The following is a 20,130-nucleotide window of genomic DNA, read 5'->3' as shown; positions in this document are numbered from 1 at the left end:
GTTAGGTGTGAAAACGGCCAACGGCCACAGCCAGATGGCCTAGGGTGCACTCACACTAGGACCGAACACGCACCAGACGAGGCAGACAGCCGAGTTGGAGAGACGCGGTAGGCGGAGAACGCACCAACCCGTACCTACGCCAATACGCTTCCCCCCAGGACTGAGTGGGAGAAGACGGGAGCGATTGAGACGCCGACCTCGCAGCCGGACCAGACCCGGAGACGGCCCCTTTCACCCCATAAGAGGAAGAACTTATGTTGTCTTTTGTTTGACCTTTTTTGCACGTGAGGCGAACAAAACCGTTGACCCGCAACCCTGTTTTGAGCGTCTCCTTTGAAAATCCCATGCGCCGACGATCGGGGTTGCCACAATATACACGCACACACCATAAGTATACACCATATAGATACACACACACAATAGATACACCCCATATAGATACACACCATAAAGATAAACACAAAATAGACACACACCAAAGATTAACTTAATATAGATACAAACTATATAGATCCCCCCCAAACACATACACACACACGCACGCACGGATCTGACTGGGGATAGGATAGATTAATTCACTTGAGGTGGTAAACAGGTTGTTGTTTATTCTCTTGCCAAAAGGACTATCTAGACTAGGCTACTTATAAATGTTTATAAATATATATATTTTATTTATTTATTTCCCAAAGATCATATTCGGGGCTAATTAAATAACATCCGAGGCTTTAGCCCCGAATAAAACAGCATAGTAGTTACGCCACTGGCAACAGGCCTCGCATATTAGACATTTTCCATCAATACATCATTTAGAAGTTTGGAATACCTTTTTTGACTAGCATTTCTGCAATCAAAGATAAAAGCTTTTAAATACCAACAGATGGGGCCATTTTTACATAGATTATTATTAACTCCAATAGTTCATATCTCATGGTTTGATTTTAGGGGGTCCTGAGAGTTGATCTTTACAAATCCTGTAAAGAATATTAGTGTGCAGACAACAAAAGTAACACATCAATGTAAATAAATAATAAACGTTGTAAATATATGGCCTGTTGGCCCTTTGAGACTGTACGTGATTAAGGGTTGGACAAATAAAATATAATTGAACGTATAGACGTTGATTAAATAAGCAGTAACATTTCAACATTTATATATGTAGGCCTATATGTTGATCAAAACAAAATAAATCAGGTCCAAAGAGAATGTTGTGGTCACAGAAACTTTATACTCGACACATAGGCCTACCATCCAGCCGTGTTTAATTTGACATTATGTCTATCATGAAAACATTTAATTCAAGTAATGTGGCACTATATGTTGGTTAAAGAAAACACCTATTTAAAGTCCCTTCAAATAATGTATAAACCAGCATATATGCTGCCAAAAATAATAATAATCAGTGTATCCCAACAGAGGCGGACTATAACATTGGAAAAATAATGAATTAAAAGTGAATCCTTGCTTTTTATTGATTATGAAAATGAACAGGCACCTATAACATGGAACTTGCACATCCCAAAAAAACAAACATAAATAACACATCCCCATTAGTGTTGATCACTCACTACAAGCAGGGGCGGCCTTCCCTACAGGCGGGTTAGGCGGCCGCCTAGAGCGCCATCTAGAGGGGGAGCGCAAAATAATGCGCCCGAAAAAAAAAAAAAAAAAAAACACAATTATATTTTTTTTCCCTCCTGGCGCATATTTTTGCGCCCCTTCTATATCTCCAACCAATATTTTGACATTAAAAAAAATAAATCTAACATTAGGGTAAAATGAGCCAAAAATCGAAAACGGAAGGGGAACCTACCTCCTTGGTTTCGTCAGAACATGCTAGTACTATAAGGCGTTTGGTTAGAGTGTTTTCAAGAATCGAGAATCAAGAACGAAATCAAGAAAATGAAGAGGCAAAAGCCATCCGGGGCGCAATTTTTTCCTCCGTGGATTTTATTCTTGAATTAATGTTTGTTCATCGTTGCGATCGTTGTTGTGTTTATGTGAAAGAAATGCAGTTACAGGGCAAAACAGTTTTTCAAGGTTGCAATTCAGTTTTCGTGGGGAATTAACGAACAATTTTATTTATTTTTTTTGCGGAGGGGGGGGCGGCGCGCCAGGAGTGAAGCTCGCCTAGAGCGCCAAATGTGCTGGGGCCGCCCCTGACTACAAGCAGCAAGCTAAGAATCCAAACTACAGTGAAATGGGTGTATGTGTGTGTGTGTGGGGGGGAGGGGATAGAAGAGGGGTACTGGATTATTTGGTGGTGGAAATGACCCTTGTCAATGGACCCTTGTCAACTTTCTAACAAAAATGTAATCTCCATGGATCTATACTGCTCATTAAACAGAAACTTGTTGCATCCCTGCCCCTCTAATGCCACTGTGACTGTATTTACAATCATTTCATCCCCGTCGCCATTTCTCACGGCACACCCTAAACCGCATTGAGAGCACTACTAATGAAGCTAATACAAAACAAGTCATTGGTTAAATAGAAATCTAGGTTATCAATATAGTTTTTAGGATAGCATCATGGTCATCCCCTCTCTACCGTTTTTCTATTATCACATTCACTCAAGATGCATTGAAGATTCAATTGAACTAGACCCAGGAAAGATAATAGTAGTTAAAACAAAACAACTCAAGATGAAACAGTTCAAGTATTCCCCGATGAAGGACTATAAAGGAATGGAGTGACTTCAGTTTGAATGAAAGAGCCGTATTCACACCTTGTTCATTGAAACAAGCTCAACAAATTATGAGGCTCATACCTTGAGCTCATTTGAGTCTCGGCTTTCATGTGGCAGATCATTTGTGCAGATAGCATAGATCGGATTGGCAATTTCCAGGCCACTTATTGACTAAAAAATTTCCAAAAAACATCATCCAAAAACCGTCCGGAAACGTAAATTGCCAGAAAAACGATTATCCAAATACGTGTACTTCTGCAATGGCAAATACACAAATACACACCTGAAGGCAACCTAATTATTAACTTTGACGTTATGTGGTAAATATCATGAATAATATATCTCTCACAAACATGGAGGAGGGAGGGAGGGAGTATGGTTTGGGGGCTGCTTTACTGCATAAATGTCTCTTGATCGAAATTGTGTATGTGGTGAAAAAATATATCCGATAGTTAAAAAAAGAACGTTGTTCTGTTGTTCTGCTGCTCTGTATCTACAGCAGTGCTGTACCACATCCTGTGGGTAGCCAGACTTGTGCGTGTGTGCATGTGTGTGAGTAAGGAGCAGAAGGACAGAAGATTAATAAAAATGTAATGAAAGCAGAAATAAAGCATGAAGGAACGTTATACCGTTCATTGTGGTCAAAAAAGACGATTATATGACAGGCCCAGGTGTTCCGAGGCTTCTGTTCTTTCTGTTGCTAATTATGCTATAAAGAGGAAGGAAGTCTTTCAATGATGTTCAGTTTCTGTTGGGCTCACTGCATGAACTGGCACCACAGGGTAAAGGTTAGACCAGCTTCCTTCTCCAGAAACTTTTCACATTTATTTATATTGTTAACAAATCTAATAGTTCTCATAGTTTTCCTTGTTTTCACTTTTTAATTGAGTTTATGACCTGCATGTGTTTTATTATCTCCCCAGAACAACAGAGTGAGAGAGGAGAGGACAAACCATGACTTTAAGATCAGCAGCAAGAGGATTTATAGCTTTCCTTCTATCAGTACCAGGTTGGTTCATTTACATTAGGAACATTTAGTTGAACTGTTTCAATAACATGACAAGCAAGCACCTGGAACCGTGAGAGGGTGAAACCACAGCATGAAGATAGAATAAAAGTCAATAGAACTTTAAAGTATCTCCCTCTAAAAAGCTGTATTTGGTTAAACAGACCACTAGAATAGAGAGTGGTCCACTTTATATTGTTCAGCTGTGGTTCATTAGTCATTGGAAAATACCAGTTCAGTTGTTTACAGCCTCGTGTGGTGAATGTACTGTACTGTTTTTAGATCACAATACACGTATTTCATATTGGAATGAATATATATTTGCATTTGAGATGTGTTGGCCGTTTCGGAGTTGATCGGCAAACCTGAACTAACATCAAAGGGTTAGTTTAGTTACTTTTTGAAAAAAGATGAAAGTCAAGAGCCTCAGTTTTTCCTTGTTTATTCTATAAATGATGATTTAGACATGACATATCAATCTTCTGCTGCAATGTTGGAATTATTGTTCAGTGTAACGGTATACACTGCATGCTATCTCCTGTCCTCTCTCCTATCTCCTGCTTTCCTCTCCTTTCCTTCTCTCATCTTCTTGTCTCCTTTCGTTATCTTGTCTGCTCTCCTCTATTTGTCTCCTCTCCTCCTCCTTGACTCCACTCTCTTCCTCTCCTTACCTGACTCCTCACCACTAATCCCACTTCCTCTCCCTGTCTCCAATCCTTTCCTTGTCTCCTCTCCTCTCCCCCTCTACTCTACGTTCCTTGTCTCTGCATCTAATTAATTACAAAGAGTGCAGTCAAAAAAAACAGCCTAGTAGCCTACACTACCAGAATTCATTAACTATTAGTGTTTGTTGTTCAGTTAGTGTAGTGTACATTTCTGTTTTTCCGGGGGGGTTGTACTTGATACCCCCCCTGGCTACGCCACTGGTTTCACATGATGTTCTGGAACATTCCTCTCACAGCTCAGCAGTCAGCATTTATCTGTAGTTTCCATCTCCACCCACCATGCCTCCATCTCTTTATGTATCTTCTGCTCTGTTCATCAGGTGAACCTCTGTGTCTTGTTAATTCTCAATGAGATGCATTTGTTTTTTCACAGCGCTTCAGGGTATTGATCAATGGACGGTTACTTACTCATCTAGTAACGTCTGCGCTTTAAGAAAATCAACTGTTGACATCAACTGCACTTATGAATACCCTGACAACGTTCTGTACCGCCCTACCAAAGTCTATACACTGTGGTTTACTAAAGGATCCAACGATCAGCCTGTTGACCTGCGAGGGGATGCAGACTATACAGGTCGTGTTGGATACAGCGGTGGAGAGGTCAGCTGTAATGGGTCCAGATGTCATGGAACATGTACCCTGAGAATCAAAGACCTGAGAGAGAGTGACTTTGCTGTCTACAAGTTTAGGTTCACAACAAACCAACCACGTGGGGAATATACTGTTGACCCTGGAGTGACATTATTTGTATCAGGTAAACTATGATGACTGTGTGCGTGTGTGTTATTGTTTGGGTTCTAGAAGGTTTGTGTTATCCTAATTATTTAGAATAATTGTGATTAATTTGATCTAACTCCCAGATCTCCAGGTGAAGGTGTCCTTTCCTGACCCTACCGATCCTACCAGGGGAGAGCTGGAATGTCACAGTAGGTGTGGTCTAGCTGGGAACCATCTCTACACCTGGTTCAGGAATGGAGAGAATGTAGGACAGAGAGTGAACTCCTGGGTCCAACCTCAGTCTGGAGGCAGCTATTCATGTGCTGTTGAAGGACACAATCTCAGCTCTCCTTTAGTGTGTAAGTCTACTCCACAGTATGCTGACATGATACCAGATGTAATGGACCTTTTAGGGAAAATAACATAATGTATACTATGAATGGACCAAACTGCTGGTGTTTTATATAATTAATAAAATGTAACTGTTAACAGACGCTCCAAAGACCCCCTCAGTGACCGTGAGTCCCTCTGGTGAAATAGAGGAGGGCAGTTCAGTGACTCTGAGCTGCAGCAGTGATGCCAACCCAGCAGCTAACTACACCTGGTTCAAGGTTAATGGAGATAATTTCTCCAGAGACACGAACCACGGACAACCGCTCTTCTTTAGACGCATCCTATCTACAAACTCTGGACAATATCGTTGTGACGCACAAAATAAGCTAGGGAAAGAATCAGTCTCCATCTCTATCAATGTCCAATGTGAGTTAAAAAAAAACAATACACAATCAAATGAGCATAACTGTTTCAACATTACAAATTACCTTAAACTTAACTTTTTTCGATTTTGCCTTAATACTGTCATGAAAAAAAATGTACAAGCTGTTTTTACCTGTTTCTTTGTGTCTCCAGATGGGCCGAATCACACATCTGTGTATTCAAGTCCCTCTGGTGGAATAGAGGAGGGCAGTTCAGTGACTCTGAGCTGCAGCAGTGATGCCAACCCAGCAGCTAAGTACACCTGGTTCAGGGAACATGAAGACTCAGTGAGAGAATCAGGACAGAACTACACCATTACTAATATCACATCTGAGCATGAAGGAAACTATTACTGCCAAGCTCATAATGCATTCGGACGTCAAAATTCCTCATTTTTATTCATTAAGGGTAATAGTTCATTTCAAATAAATACACACCTTTCACACAGTCACAGACACACGGTTAAACATTGACCTGCAGTTGTCAGTGTTTTAAATCGTATTACTATGTTTCAGTGACATCATCATCACTGACAGCAATGGTAGCTGTATCAACCATTGTTATGTTATTGGCCACCATTCTCCTCCTCGTCTTCCTCTGGATGAGGTGAGATATTCTCTATCTTTCTCGTTTTCCATTCCTTCATACCTCCTGTTGCTTCTTCATCTCTATGTTCTCTTCTCCAGAAGAAAGAGGGCCTTCAGAAAGGCATGTGGACAGGGAGGAAGGCCAGATACCGTGGAGGAGGTGAGACACAGGAAGCCATTTATTACTAACCCATCCTTTACTAAGACACACAATGGAAATACCCTGAGACCACGACACAAGACCACACAGGATATTATCTATAGTTGTTTCGTTATAGAGTCTGTTATAGACCTCCCAAACAGAAGGAGTGTTCTTAAGTGTTCTATTAAAATTTGGTACTGATTGCTGCAGTCATAATGAATTTTTGCACGAAGACTGTACCTTACTTGGCGATCCTAATGTTCTTACAGAAAGCTAGTGTATCTTACCAGGGGATTTACATACAAATGTGAAAACACCAACAAGCTCGCTGGTAGTTGTCCTTAGGATGTTCATTCCGTTTTTTGGGTTAAACAACTGATCGGGGAGCCAAGACGGTTGTGTACAGATAGAACATAATTTCTAGATGATATGATGTATTGGAAAGAGACTAAATGTGTAAGTCAGGTGATTTCATCTGTAGCATTAGTGATCATTTGTTAATTTCTTGCATCGTTAAAATCCTGAAAGTGCTGCTGGAACAGGAAAACATCTGCATGAAGTTCCATGAAAAGGGTCCCAAAAGATTGATTAATTCACACATTATGGTAGTAGAATTGGTCAGGTATACTAAATTGTGACAGTGTCGATTGGCTAGTTTTAATGAACATTTGTACCCATGCCTGAAAAAATAAATACTACAAGGATTATGGTTTCATAGCCAACAGAAAAATTGAGATTTGAGGACCAAAAAGCGATGGAAAGGGTTGGAGCAGATAAAGATAAAATAGACAAATGTCAGTTAAAACATTGATGGCCTTCAGTATCAAATAACAAAGGTGGCTCAACACTTTCTCCACTGCTGTGGTTTTCCCTTTGTTTCAGAGTTGCACATTAGCTCTGAATATAAACACTATCATTGAGAGTTTCTACCATGACAGAAGAGAGAGCTTTGAGCTGGGTGAAACAGCTGATAATGAAGTGGCCAGCTTGTTGCGCTCCATGAGCCTAAACAAGGCCACTGTCATTGGATGGACTTCCTGCTAGGCGGATTGGGACTGAAATCAAAGCTCAAAGAAATTCCAACTAGAATGGTCCTGTTAGATCTACAGAAGGCTTTTGATACAGTAGATCACAGCACTTGTGGATTCCCTTAAATTGATTGAAACATCAATATAGTGGTTTAATCCTTGTGGGATCCCCAGGGGTCTATTCCTGGCCGTTTTATATGATGTGACATACTTTCAGCAGTAATCTCCCGGATGTTTTACGATTTGTAACCTGAAATAAAACCAAACCACACCAGTGCCCCATGATCATCAGTATTGTTTGTATGCTTTCTCTGCGGCAGTGTTGCCATGGCACCTGACACTATGTTATGGTGGGGTCACCTTGGAATACAAACTTCAGTTTGATTCATTATCAGTCTGGGATTTAAGAAAGACTAATTGACAAGGTGAAGTTTGCTTAAAGAGTGAGAACTAGGGTGAGATCTAAAGACAAACTGGGATCAGGTGAAACATCCGCCAGTGAGTAGAATGAAAAGATTGGTGAATGGTAATAATGATTCCTAATTTTGTTTTAAAGAAGCAAATTAATATGTTGTTATTAAACGGTTTTAGGAGCTAACAGATAGAGGAAACCTTGCAGGAAGCACTTCAAGTGAGGCCTACAGCAGCCTGCATGGTGGGACCGCTAGTCACCACCAAGGGTCTCTAGATGAACCAGAAACACTTGGCCTTCAGGACTGTGTTCAGGAAGTTGTGGCAACCCGGCTTGGTGAGTGAGCCGCCTCCTTCCAATAAGCACACGAACTGGAGATTACTTAGAGCCAAAATGGCACTTTTATTCAATAGTAAATTATAAATCTATCAAACTAAACATAAAACTCAGCTTTGGAGGAATCAACAGTCTTTTTCCTCCGGGTGGAATCCCATCACCCATGAGACTGGTCTCTCCCCACACGCAAACCAGGAGAGCCCTGAATGAGTGTGGGAGCATGCTTTTTAAAGCATGCTTCCACACCTGCTCCTCAGGTGCTCCGCATTTCATTAATTGGCCCCAATGTTCTTACTGGCGCCATCTGTGGAGAATCGGTGGTACACCGCCTCCACAACCTGCCCCCTTGGCCTCCAGGGGCGCTGTGCCAGAGACGGGTTGCCACACTCCTCCACCCTTTGATGAAGGCTCGGGGCACCTCTGACTGACCAGCAACCCGCGTCGAGGCTGGATAGGGTGTTGACGTTGGTCCGCCCCGGCCAGTGTCCCCCCTGGACCCTGTAGGACCTCTTGCCGGAGCGGTATTCCTGCCCGAAGCGTAGCTGCTCCTGCTGCCGGCGCAGCTTGACCCGCTCCCGCTGGATCCCGTACCGCTCACGCCGGCGCTCAAACCGGATGCGCTGCCGCTCACGCTCCAGGAACTGCAGCTCCATGCAGTCGGCGTCCAGACGCCGCTTCTCCACCTCCAGCCAGTTCCTCTTGCAGATCAGGTGCTCCCGGTCCTCCCTCTCTTGGAACTGACGGATGCGATCCCGCCTCTCCACCTCTCGGACGCGTCGCCTCGGCTGGGCTGCCTGTCCAGGTGGCGCTGTTCCCCATCTGTCCTGACGAGTCTCAATTGGCTGGGGCTCGGGACCGACGTTGAAGCTCAGCTGTTGGGCGACCTGCCGGTTCTCTTCCAGCGCCTTCATCAAACCCAACAGCTGGGCCTTCAGTGCCTCCCTCTCCCGCAACCAGTTCATGCTTTGGGCCTCGTGTCTGGCGGCAGTCTCCTCCAGGGCCATCTTGTGCTCCACCCTCATCTTCTCCAGCATAGTCCTGCTGGCCACCAGCTCCTCACCTTTCCCCTGGTCATCCTGGAACCTTTGTTCCTTCAGCCGCTGGATGATATGCTCCTTCTCAGCGAGGGATTCCACCAACCTGGTGAGGGCGCTGTCTGTGTTGGAGGTGTCCGCCTGCAGCGACTTGATCCTCCCTTTCAGGCTGCCCATCTGCTTCTCCTTGTCCCGAAGCTGTTCCTGCAGGTTCTCCATCCCGTTCTGTAGGTCATTGACCTTCCGCTCCTTAACCTCCAGCATGTCCTTGAGGTCCTGGATCTCCCTGATCAGGGTGCACTTCTCCTCGGGCCTTTCCTGGATCTGCTTGTTGAACGTGGGCCCCTGCTCGAGCCGTTGGACCGCCTCTCGGAGGAGGAGGAGTTCAGTTTCTCTCTGGGTGGCAGCTGCAGCTCTGTTGGGGCTCTGCATCGGGGTTTGTTCATCCATTGAAAAGGAAAAATGGTAACTTGGTCGAGCTGCCTCCATTGGAAGTCGGCGTTTACTTAAAAGATGGTCCGTAGATTGGTCGAGCTGCCCGCATCCTCCACCATATGTGGCAACCCGGCTTGGTGAGTGAGCCGCCTCCTTCCAATAAGCACACGAACTGGAGATTACTTAGAGCCAAAATGGCACTTTTATTCAATAGTAAATTATAAATCTATCAAACTAAACATAAAACTCAGCTTTGGAGGAATCAACAGTCTTTTTCCTCCGGGTGGAATCCCATCACCCATGAGACTGGTCTCTCCGCACACGCAAACCAGGAGAGCCCTGAATGAGTGTGGGAGCATGCTTTTTAAAGCATGCTTCCACACCTGCTCCTCAGGTGCTCCGCATTTCATTAATTGGCCCCAATGTTCTTACTGGCGCCATCTGTGGAGAATCGGTGGTACACCGCCTCCACAACCTGCCCCCTTGGCCTCCAGGGGCGCTGTGCCAGAGACGGGTTGCCACAAAGTGTAAAGTGTTTCCTAAACGTTCTCTTCTGTCCTTACTCCCCGATAGCCACATCCTGTTCCTGTGTATGAAAACGCCTCAGCTCTGACCAATCAAATGGTTCCTACAGCACTCAGAGAACCAACTGAAGAGCATGATGACCTTCACTATGCCAGCATCCACCCCTCTCGCTCAAAGAACCAGGAAGTTCCTCGCTGGTTGCCTGGCTCTCGTGTCCAATCAGACCAGACAGATGCATTATTTTACTCTGTGGTCAACGTTAAGAGACCCAACGCTGTCCCTGGGTAAGCTTCTCTCTGTATTTCTAAATTGGAAATAGAATCTATGTTTTTGGAATTGATCAACCCAACGGATCCGTTTCACAGGGTGACTGAAGTTCTGTCTTCTTTTCAGAGAAAGAGAGAAGACAGAGGCGACAGAAACCTCAGTGTTGTACAGCACTGTCAAAAATAACCCAGAAATTGAAGTTGCTGCAGCAGGATTTAAATAGTGAGTCTAGGTAGAGTGTCTCATCTGTTTAGTTGAACAGGACAATACGCTGTTTGCATATCATATGGCGCTTAATTACCTGGACTGATACCTGATCTGATGTCTGTTGAGTTTATTTTACTTAATTACTTGATTTTGTATGTTCCACTTGTGATGCCCCCACATCTTATCCAGGGCCTCTTGCTCTGGTGGATGAAGCTCCGCTTCATTGCTACCACCTGTTGGTTACCAGGATGTACTGCACCTGTGAGGAGAGGTCTTAAGGGACAATTCCTGTCTGCGTTCGTTAGCTAACCATCCTTGCCATCTCCTGGCTGCACTGAAACATTATTGTATTTTACGGATTTCCCCTGTTCATTATCTTTTTACTTGTTAATAAAACAGAAATGTTCACCAACCCTTCCAAACAATACCTTGATCAACTGAATCTGAGTAATTGCTATTGCTTGGAGCATGTTTCTAAAGTTATTGCTCTTTTAATGTTCAAGATCAAAGTTATTAATGCTCTGGATTTTTATTAAATTGTGACCATGGGCAAATGCAAAGGTTGTGGAAGAAGGACAGCCATTGTTACAATAATATACATGTACTATTTGGTACTTTTGCAAAACAACAAATACATCTATCAGAAATCAGAAAAAAATATTTCATTCAACATAAAAATATAAACAATGTGGGCCGAGCCACATTGTGATTATTCATGATGAAACTACTCCCTTCGTTCCATTATGAGCCCATCCACGCTTGCGCCAAATGTCAAAAGTTGAATTTCAAATAAATATTGAATATGAAACTAACTTTACCTCAGCAGTAACATGAGGTCGCGAAACTTTGACAGGATCCAAGGTCTTTGATGCCTCTGTTGAAATCGATGGTGGTTGAAGTTGTAATAGTTGTAAACATGAGCTTTATTGTCGACGGCAGTGTACAATGAAAAAAATCGCAATCTGCTCCTGAAAAAAATCGCAATTTTTCTAATAATGATTAATGTGACCCATTCAATAGGTGCGTTAAGCAAGACAGTATAAATTTGTTGTTAGATGATTAATTCATACAGATATCCTTATTGTATCCACTAGATGGCAACTCCATAAACAAAAAAGGAGTAGCTCCGCAATTAATTATTTACATGAATCAAATGTCGTATGATGTAAAATAGCAGGAGAATATGTCGGGCAGCATCATAAAGACAGGGGGAGCATGTTAAGTCAAATATTTGCTGACCGACCTTGAAAGTATTGGCTTACAAAAGCAAAATAAGTTATCCACGGTGGCACATTGCAATCACAACACCAAAAAAAAAATCGGGTTATCTTGTAATGATGACATAAAGATCTCATAATTATGAGATAATATCTCATAATTACGAGATGTTTGTGTCATAATTACGAGATCTTTATCTTTCTCCTAATTACGCATTATTTATTTCATAATTACAAGATATTTATTTCACAACTACAAGATAATTATCTCTTAATTACGACATCAGAATCTCATAGCCTAGTCCTCCACCACTTGTTCAGTAAAGATTGAAAGAATACGCTGGTTGCATATCATATGGCGCTTAATTACCTGGACTGATACCTAATCTGATGTCTGTTGAGTAAAATAAAAATTCCTTAAAATTAAGTAGAGATGTATTTTTTAAGGTTGTAGCAAAACCATACAGAGGTCATGCCTATATGGAACAAGTTGTGGGGCTCAATAATGGCGACGCTATTGAAATTTGACCATTGTGGTCGTTTTCCGCTTTGCACTTTGCAGACGGTCCCTAAGCCCGAGGCTGAAAGCCGACAGCTCATAGATGCCAATGCAATGCACCGTTCGCTAAAGACGGCTCGTTTGGATGAAAACAAGGTAATTATGACATTAATATCTCGTAATTATGAGATATTTTTTCCTAATTATGAGATCTCTATGTCATAATTACGAGATAACCTGATCTTTTGTGATGTGAATGCAATGCGCCACCGTAGTTATCACAGTGGTACATAGAAATACAATAATTTTGCATTCCTCAACATTGCACAAAAAAATAATTTTCGTAGGCTACACAAATGAAACACAAAATCAGCTGAAAATAATACATCTTGGTATTTGTTCAGATTGTAGGATCAAGAGCTTTCACAACCTTAACAAGATTTCAAAGGTAGTTCAGTCAAACTATCTTGGAGTTGTTGGAGTTAAGCGGCAATGTTCTCCCTCCAAAAAGCTAATAAGCTTTTTGGAGGGAGAATAAGCCAAATAAGCTTTACGTTCTTCTATAGGCTTGAATCTAAACACCTTACACTTTCGGAGTGGACGAGGCTTCCTGTGTATTGGACACTCAAGGTCTGGTTCACCTATTCTCTTCTCCGCAGAGCTGGTGTCGCTGTCATTAGGTTTGGGTGTGACTCCTGTCTTGTGCACACTTAGGTTGAATCCCATTACTTGTCTCGCTTCAAAATCTCATCCCTAACCCTCGCTGTTGCGCGTTCACGCGCCGTGGAGCCATGTCCCAATACAGTTTAAAGGTAACTTAAGGGGTAAGGGGGAGGGCTAACATCCCCTCAAAATTGAGATTTTCGATGGGCACCCTCAAAGCGCCTCAGTTCTGACTTGCTCCCACAATACCTTGCGAGAAAACGGAAAATCAAGAAATATCCTAGACAAGATGGAGGGCGAAAAGATGCGACAGGATTGGAAAAACACAAATGTAAGTGTTTTCTCTGTAATTAACTATTAATAATTTTATTGATTATACTCTGCAGCCCGGCCGCGGGCTTCGAAGCCCGGCCGCGGACTCTCGGAAGATCGCGAAAGTCCGATCACGGGCTCTGCAGCCCGGCCGTCGGACTTTCGCGGGCCGCCCGACCCCGGTTCTCGGCCGGGCTGCAAGACCGGGCTGGATATCATGTCGTATGATATCCAGATCTTCCATGTTCTAGTGACTACAGGTTAAAAATAAGCTTTATACTAATATATTATATTATATTAGTAACATTCTATAAGTAATATTATATATACTAATATATTATATTATATTAGTGATATTACATGGTTAATCAATGTAATTTTTGGCAGTACTATATTGTGTACATAGCTATTATATATTGTACGTAACATATGGCCATATCACCCAGTTCTGGCATATAATTCCTATTTCCTTCTTATTCGTTTTCTTTCAGGACATCGTTGAGTCCACTGCCACCAGCCCCCCCCACCTCTCCCTCATGCTCCTCCACCCCAGGCACCTCTTCCACCACCCCAGACACCCCTTCCAAGAGGAGAGTGCCAGGGAGCAGGCGAGGCATGAGGAGAGCGAGGCAAAGTTGGCGGAATGGTGGAGAAGATGTGATTCTCCACCATTCTCTCAAAAGCTGAGAGAGTGTGTGTGTATTTTTAGGTGTGCGTGTGTGTGTATTTTTAGATGTGTGGTTCAGAGTTTCTTATTTAAATAAAGTGTTTCTTCTAAAGTGTTCTTGTTCTTAACCGATTATTATCTAAGGGTGCACTCACACTAGGCCATCTGGCCGTGGCTGTTTTAGCACCTAACCGTGCTCAAATCTGCCAGTGTGAGTGTGGCCAGTCTGGCCAGGCCGGGCCAATTTGGCCACTTGGGAGAGGTGTGCTGCTACGGCACGGGCCGCTACGGTACAGATGCTAATGAGCCGACACGACACTATTTGCATACAAGGTACAACGGTAGGTTAGATGTTTACAACCAGTAACAAATCGCAAGGCACAATGATACAGTGGCTAGCAACCACAAACATTGGGCAGAAGCATTCATATACACCAAGTCACCATAATCTACCAGAGGCAAAAAGGTTGCGGACACAAGGTATTTCCTAGTTCTGAAGGAAAAGCAGTGTATCTTATTTAAATAAATTGTTTATTCTAAAGTGTTCTTGTTCTTAACCGATTATTATCTAAGGGTGCACAAGGTACATACACATATGATATGTAGACATTTCATATGTGTAAGAAATGTCTACATAAGCAAAATGTGACTTGACCTGATAGTATCCTCATTGTAAGAGACTTTTCCTGGTTTTCAGTTATGTTGTAATGTCTGTGTTGACCACTGAGTGGTATTGCCGTATTGCGGGTACAGGTGTAAAGGGGACGTCATTTGGGGTACCTCTGTTGTTTGACCCCGGAAGGGCATACGGTTTTTGACCGCAAGAAATACAAAGTTGTTGTTATGTCACTGAGGATCTATGAATGTATTCCGTATTCCCATGCAATTGGTGTCATGGTGAGGAAATAAACGGGTTGTAAACCAGAGACGATCGCACGGATCAATCATTGCTTCACGTAGCTGCATGGTAGGCTACTGGAAACATCAACACAGCGCGTCAACCAGGTCACCCGGGAGTCAAACCACACGGAGCACACCCATTGGATGTGGCTTGTATACTCATCATAAGGCCCTGATGCTCGACCATCGTTACACTAACTACATTTATTTGTTTTTAACTCCCTAACGGGAAACAGCACAAGTTTAGTTTTCTGTATCTGCAATTGTTGCAGACGGAACTGAACAACATCCAATGCAGACTGTAAAAGGTCATAGGGCCTGTACAACAGACGACGAGCAACAATAAATAATAGTGTAGTCAGCATTAAATGGGGACATAGCATTTGATAATTTTCGCATAGGTCTCTGACATAAACGGAAAACAATATAAGTGCTAACACAACCTTGTGGCACCCCCTTTGATATCGTCAAAATAGAGGAGGTGGTGCTCGTCATCTGAACACATTGCATTCTAGCAGACAAATAGTGGGCTAACCAAGAGGCTGCTTTCTCCAATGTGGTGGACCATATGGACCAAGATACAGTGATAAACCGTTTTGACCGCTTTCGACCAATCAATAAAAACTGCTGCATATTATTTTATTTATTTTTTGACATAATTTTTTCTTAATTATGTCATTTTTATCTTTAAAGGCAGCAGTAACAGTGCTATATTGTTTCTTAACACCATATTAGTATTTGGATAAAATGCACATTTTCATCCAAATTTGTACCTAGAAATTGCTTTATTGATTTCCAGAACGCTTTTCAAAAACTTTTGCTTCCATACACATTCTGGAGATCGGCCGGGGTTTGAGGGCCTTTATTGTTTAAGGTGGCCTGGACTGTATTTTGTATGGTGTCCTGTATTGTGTAAGGTGTCCTGCACTGACCTATTTTGAGTAAGGTTGTCTGTCATGGCCTGTATTGTGTGAGGTGTCCTGTGCTGTTCTGTATTGCGTAAGGTGTCCTGTGCTGTTCTGTATTGTGTAAGGTGTCCTGTGCTGTTCTGTATTGTGTAAGGTGTCCTGTGCTGTTCTGTATTGTGTAAGGTGTCCTGTGCTGTTCTGTATTGTGTAAGGTGTTCTGTGCTGTTCTGTATTGTGTAAGGTGTCCTGTGCTGTTCTGTATTGTGTAAGGTGTCCTGTGCTGTTCTGTATTGCGTAAGGTGTTCTGTGCTTTTCTGTATTGCGTAAGGTGTCCTGTGCTGTTCTGTATTGCGTAAGGTGTCCTGTGCTGTTCTGTATTGTGTAAGGTGTCCTGTGCTGTTCTGTATTGCGTAAGGTGTCCTGTGCTGTTCTGTATTGCGTAAGGTGTCTTGTGCTGTTCTGTATTGCGTAAGGTGTCCTGTACTGTTCTGTATTGTGTCAGGTGTCCTGTGCTGTTCTGTATTGTGTAAGGTGTCCTGTGCTGTTCTGTATTGTGTCAGGTGTTCTGTACTGTTCTGTATTGTGTAAGGTGTCCTGTGCTGTTCTGTATTGTGTAAGGTATTCTGTACTGTTCTGTATTGTGTAAGGTGTCCTGTGCTGTTCTGTATTGTGTAAGGTGTTCTGTACTGTTCTGTATTGCGTAAGGTGTCCTGTGCTGTTCTGTATTGTGTAAGGTGTCCTGTGCTGTTCTGTATTGTGTAAGGTGTCCTGTGCTGTTCTGTATTGTGTAAGGTGTCCTGTGCTGTTCTGTATTGTGTAAGGTGTTCTGTGCTGTTCTGTATTGTGTAAGGTGTCCTGTGCTGTTCTGTATTGTGTAAGGTGTCCTGTGCTGTTCTGTATTGCGTAAGGTGTTCTGTGCTTTTCTGTATTGCGTAAGGTGTCCTGTGCTGTTCTGTATTGCGTAAGGTGTCCTGTGCTGTTCTGTATTGTGTAAGGTGTCCTGTGCTGTTCTGTATTGCGTAAGGTGTCCTGTGCTGTTCTGTATTGCGTAAGGTGTCTTGTGCTGTTCTGTATTGCGTAAGGTGTCCTGTACTGTTCTGTATTGTGTCAGGTGTCCTGTGCTGTTCTGTATTGTGTAAGGTGTCCTGTGCTGTTCTGTATTGTGTCAGGTGTTCTGTACTGTTCTGTATTGTGTAAGGTGTCCTGTGCTGTTCTGTATTGTGTAAGGTATTCTGTACTGTTCTGTATTGTGTAAGGTGTCCTGTGCTGTTCTGTATTGTGTAAGGTGTTCTGTACTGTTCTGTATTGTGTAAGGTGTCCTGTGCTGTTCTGTATTGTGTAAGGTGTTCTGTACTGTTCTGTATTGTGTAAGGTGTCCTGTGCTGTTCTGTATTGTGTAAGGTGTCCTGTGCTGTTCTGTATTGTGTCAGGTGTTCTGTACTGTTCTGTATTGTGTAAGGTGTCCTGTGCTGTTCTGTATTGTGTAAGGTGTTCTGTACTGTTCTGTATTGTGTAAGGTGTCCTGTGCTGTTCTGTATTGTGTAAGGTGTCCTGTGCTGTTCTGTATTGTGTAAGGTGTTCTGTACTGTTCTGTATTGTGTAAGGTGTTCTCTACTGTTCTGTATTGTGTAAGGTGTCCTGTGCTGTTCTGTATTGTGTAAGGTGTCCTGTGCTGTTCTGTATTGTGTAAGGTGTTCTGTACTGGTCTGTATTTTGGCGCCAGTAGGAATTTCCGTTTTGGGAAAAGCAACATATAGTTTAATCAAACCAGGGTCGATTTGTGACAACTGAGTCCTCTTTTTGCATCTATTGTGGTAAACTACAATCATACCTATAATTATCCTATCTGTCATATGTCCCTATCGTTTATAGTGGTAATCTACCATCATACACCTATAATTATCACCATCTGTTATATGTGTTGATCATTCAGAGAGGTAAACTACCATCATAGAATGTGATATATGAGTAAATATATATATGAGAAAATGTTTCTGGGACTACGGTAACTGAAACATAATCCTTTCCTGCAGTCAGCACCATATTGACATTGTATCTTTCTGTCATCTTCAACAGCTCTCTTGAAGTTATCTTGAAGGGACGATGCTACTAGTCCTAAATATAACTACAATTCAACCACATTCCTCCTATTCTCTAACTCCTAAAGCCAGTTAAGATTAGTTTAGATACCACCTCTAAACTCCCCTTCAAAATAGTTCTTATTAGCTCAGATAAATGGAAGATAAAGATCAGATAAGCTGTGTGGTTATACAAAATCAAGCCCTTTAAAAGTTTGGTTTTCATTTGAAAGTTAGAGCTTCCCTTTATTTATAAAATATCTGGAAAAGTCAGTGAATACACAAACGTCTCCTTTTAATATGTGAAAAAAGGGGAGTTAATAATTCAATTTTATACTGAAATTACTCATACTGTACTACCATAAAACAGTCTATCTAATTACTTTAGAATACTTTTGTGATTTAAAGCACATTGTGTTGCCTATGTGTATGAAATGTCTACATAAGCAAAATGTGACTTGACCTGATAGTATCCTCATTGTAAGAGACTTTTCCTGTTTTTCAGTTATGTTGTAATGTCTGTGTTGACCACTGAGTGGTGTTGCCGTATTGCGGGTACAGGTGTAAAGGGGACGTCATTTGGGGTACCTCTGTTGTTTGACCCCGGAAGGGCATACGGTTTTTGACCGCAAGAAATACAAAGTTGTTGTTATGTCACTGAGGATCTATGAATGTATTCCGTATTCCCATGCAATTGGTGTCATGGTGAGGAAATAAACGGGTTGTAAACAAGAGACGATCGCACGGATCAATCATTGCTTCACGTAGCTGCATAGTAGGCTACTGGAAACATCAACACAGCGCGTCAACCAGGTCACCCGGGAGTCAAACCACACGGAGCACACCCATTGGATGTGGCTCGTATACTCATCATAAGGCAATCATTAGGTTATTGCACCATCTCATATAGTGTGTAAATAAGCAATCTCTCTCTGACCTTTAGCATGGGAGATGGGTGTGTGGGTGGGTGTGCCTGTGTGTGGGTGTGTGTGCGCTTGTGTGTGAGGTTTCACTTCCCATCCTAATTTAAAGTCAGAGTCAGGCCCTGTGACCATGTCATCAGGCACAGGGCCAATTGATCAGGATGAGAGCCACAGTTGATCTGAAGTGGTTTTGGCTAACTTGAATCAACTAATCCCTGGGGTTGAGAATTTAAATTGAAGACTCTAATTTATTTATTTTAATGTTGTATATCCCTTGGGTCACGTTCCCGGGCACTGTCGGTGGCCGTGGCTATGACCGTGGTGTGGCCATGATGTGGCTGTGACCGTGGCAAGGGTTTGGCTGTGACCGTGCAGTTGGCTGCGACCGTGGCCGTGAGGTGGCCGTGGCTGGGTGTGGGAATGGGCGGTGAATAGGACGTGGCCGTGACCGTGGCCGTTTCGTGGCCATGACCGTGGTGTGGCCGTGGTTCTGACAGTCATAGCCAGTGAGCCATGCCTGTGATACTGTCTATAACACTAATTGGCGATCATCTGTCTAAAACACCAATTGGGATGCAAAAAACACCAACATATTCTTTATTTTGCTGACCACATGTTTTTTATCTCGACGAAAGCCTCTTAAGGAATGTCCCTCTGCTGCTTTCTCGTAGATCGCATCATCTTTCCCCGTCTTCCTTAATTGTGACTGTTTGGCTTTCATTTCAAAGTCAGAGCTTCCCTTTATTCAAGAAATAACTTGAAATGTCGGTGAATATGCACAAACTTCTAAAAACCAATTTCCGTTTAATATGTGACAAAAAGGTGAGGTGGCAATAATTAAATGTTATACTGAAATTACCCATTACCCATTCTGTACTACCAAAAAAAAAATTGGCTTTCTTATGACTTCTGTGATCTGTTTTAAAGCACATTGTGTTGCCTATGTGTATGAAACGTCTGCATAAGCAAAATGTGACTTGACCTCATCATAAGGCAATCATTAAGTAATTGCACCATTGGATATATAAAGTGTGTAAGTCAGCAATAATAATAATAATTAATTTTATTTGAGGGCGCCTTTCAAAGCACCCAAGGTCACC

General features: G+C 42.5%; 1 protein-coding gene across 5 annotated transcripts; it reads left to right on the top strand.

Moving 5' to 3' along the window:
• Nucleotides 1-3,438: 3,438 nt before the first annotated feature.
• Nucleotides 3,439-11,271, top strand: LOC130377054 (B-cell receptor CD22-like). 5 transcript variants are annotated; one of them, XM_056583998.1, is made up of 11 exons: nucleotides 3,442-3,474; nucleotides 3,610-3,695; nucleotides 4,791-5,171; nucleotides 5,278-5,493; nucleotides 5,627-5,893; nucleotides 6,044-6,298; nucleotides 6,406-6,496; nucleotides 6,577-6,637; nucleotides 10,438-10,673; nucleotides 10,783-10,878; nucleotides 11,053-11,080. In XM_056583998.1, coding segments are annotated over exons 2-11 (1,659 nt in total). In that variant the 5' UTR covers nucleotides 3,442-3,474; nucleotides 3,610-3,640; the 3' UTR covers nucleotides 11,054-11,080. The 5 variants fall into 5 exon arrangements, with proteins under 5 accessions (XP_056439972.1, XP_056439973.1, XP_056439974.1 ...); XM_056583999.1 differs by having other exon boundaries at nucleotides 4,944-5,171; nucleotides 10,783-11,271; XM_056583996.1 differs by having other exon boundaries at nucleotides 10,783-11,271.
• Nucleotides 11,272-20,130: the final 8,859 nt, after the last annotated feature.

Source organism: Gadus chalcogrammus, chromosome 23, assembly GCF_026213295.1.
Source record: "Gadus chalcogrammus isolate NIFS_2021 chromosome 23, NIFS_Gcha_1.0, whole genome shotgun sequence".
Taxonomy (NCBI): Eukaryota; Metazoa; Chordata; class Actinopteri; order Gadiformes; family Gadidae; genus Gadus; species Gadus chalcogrammus.
Note: the sequence above shows the minus strand (reverse complement) of the source record. Positions and strands in the feature narration are given on the sequence as shown.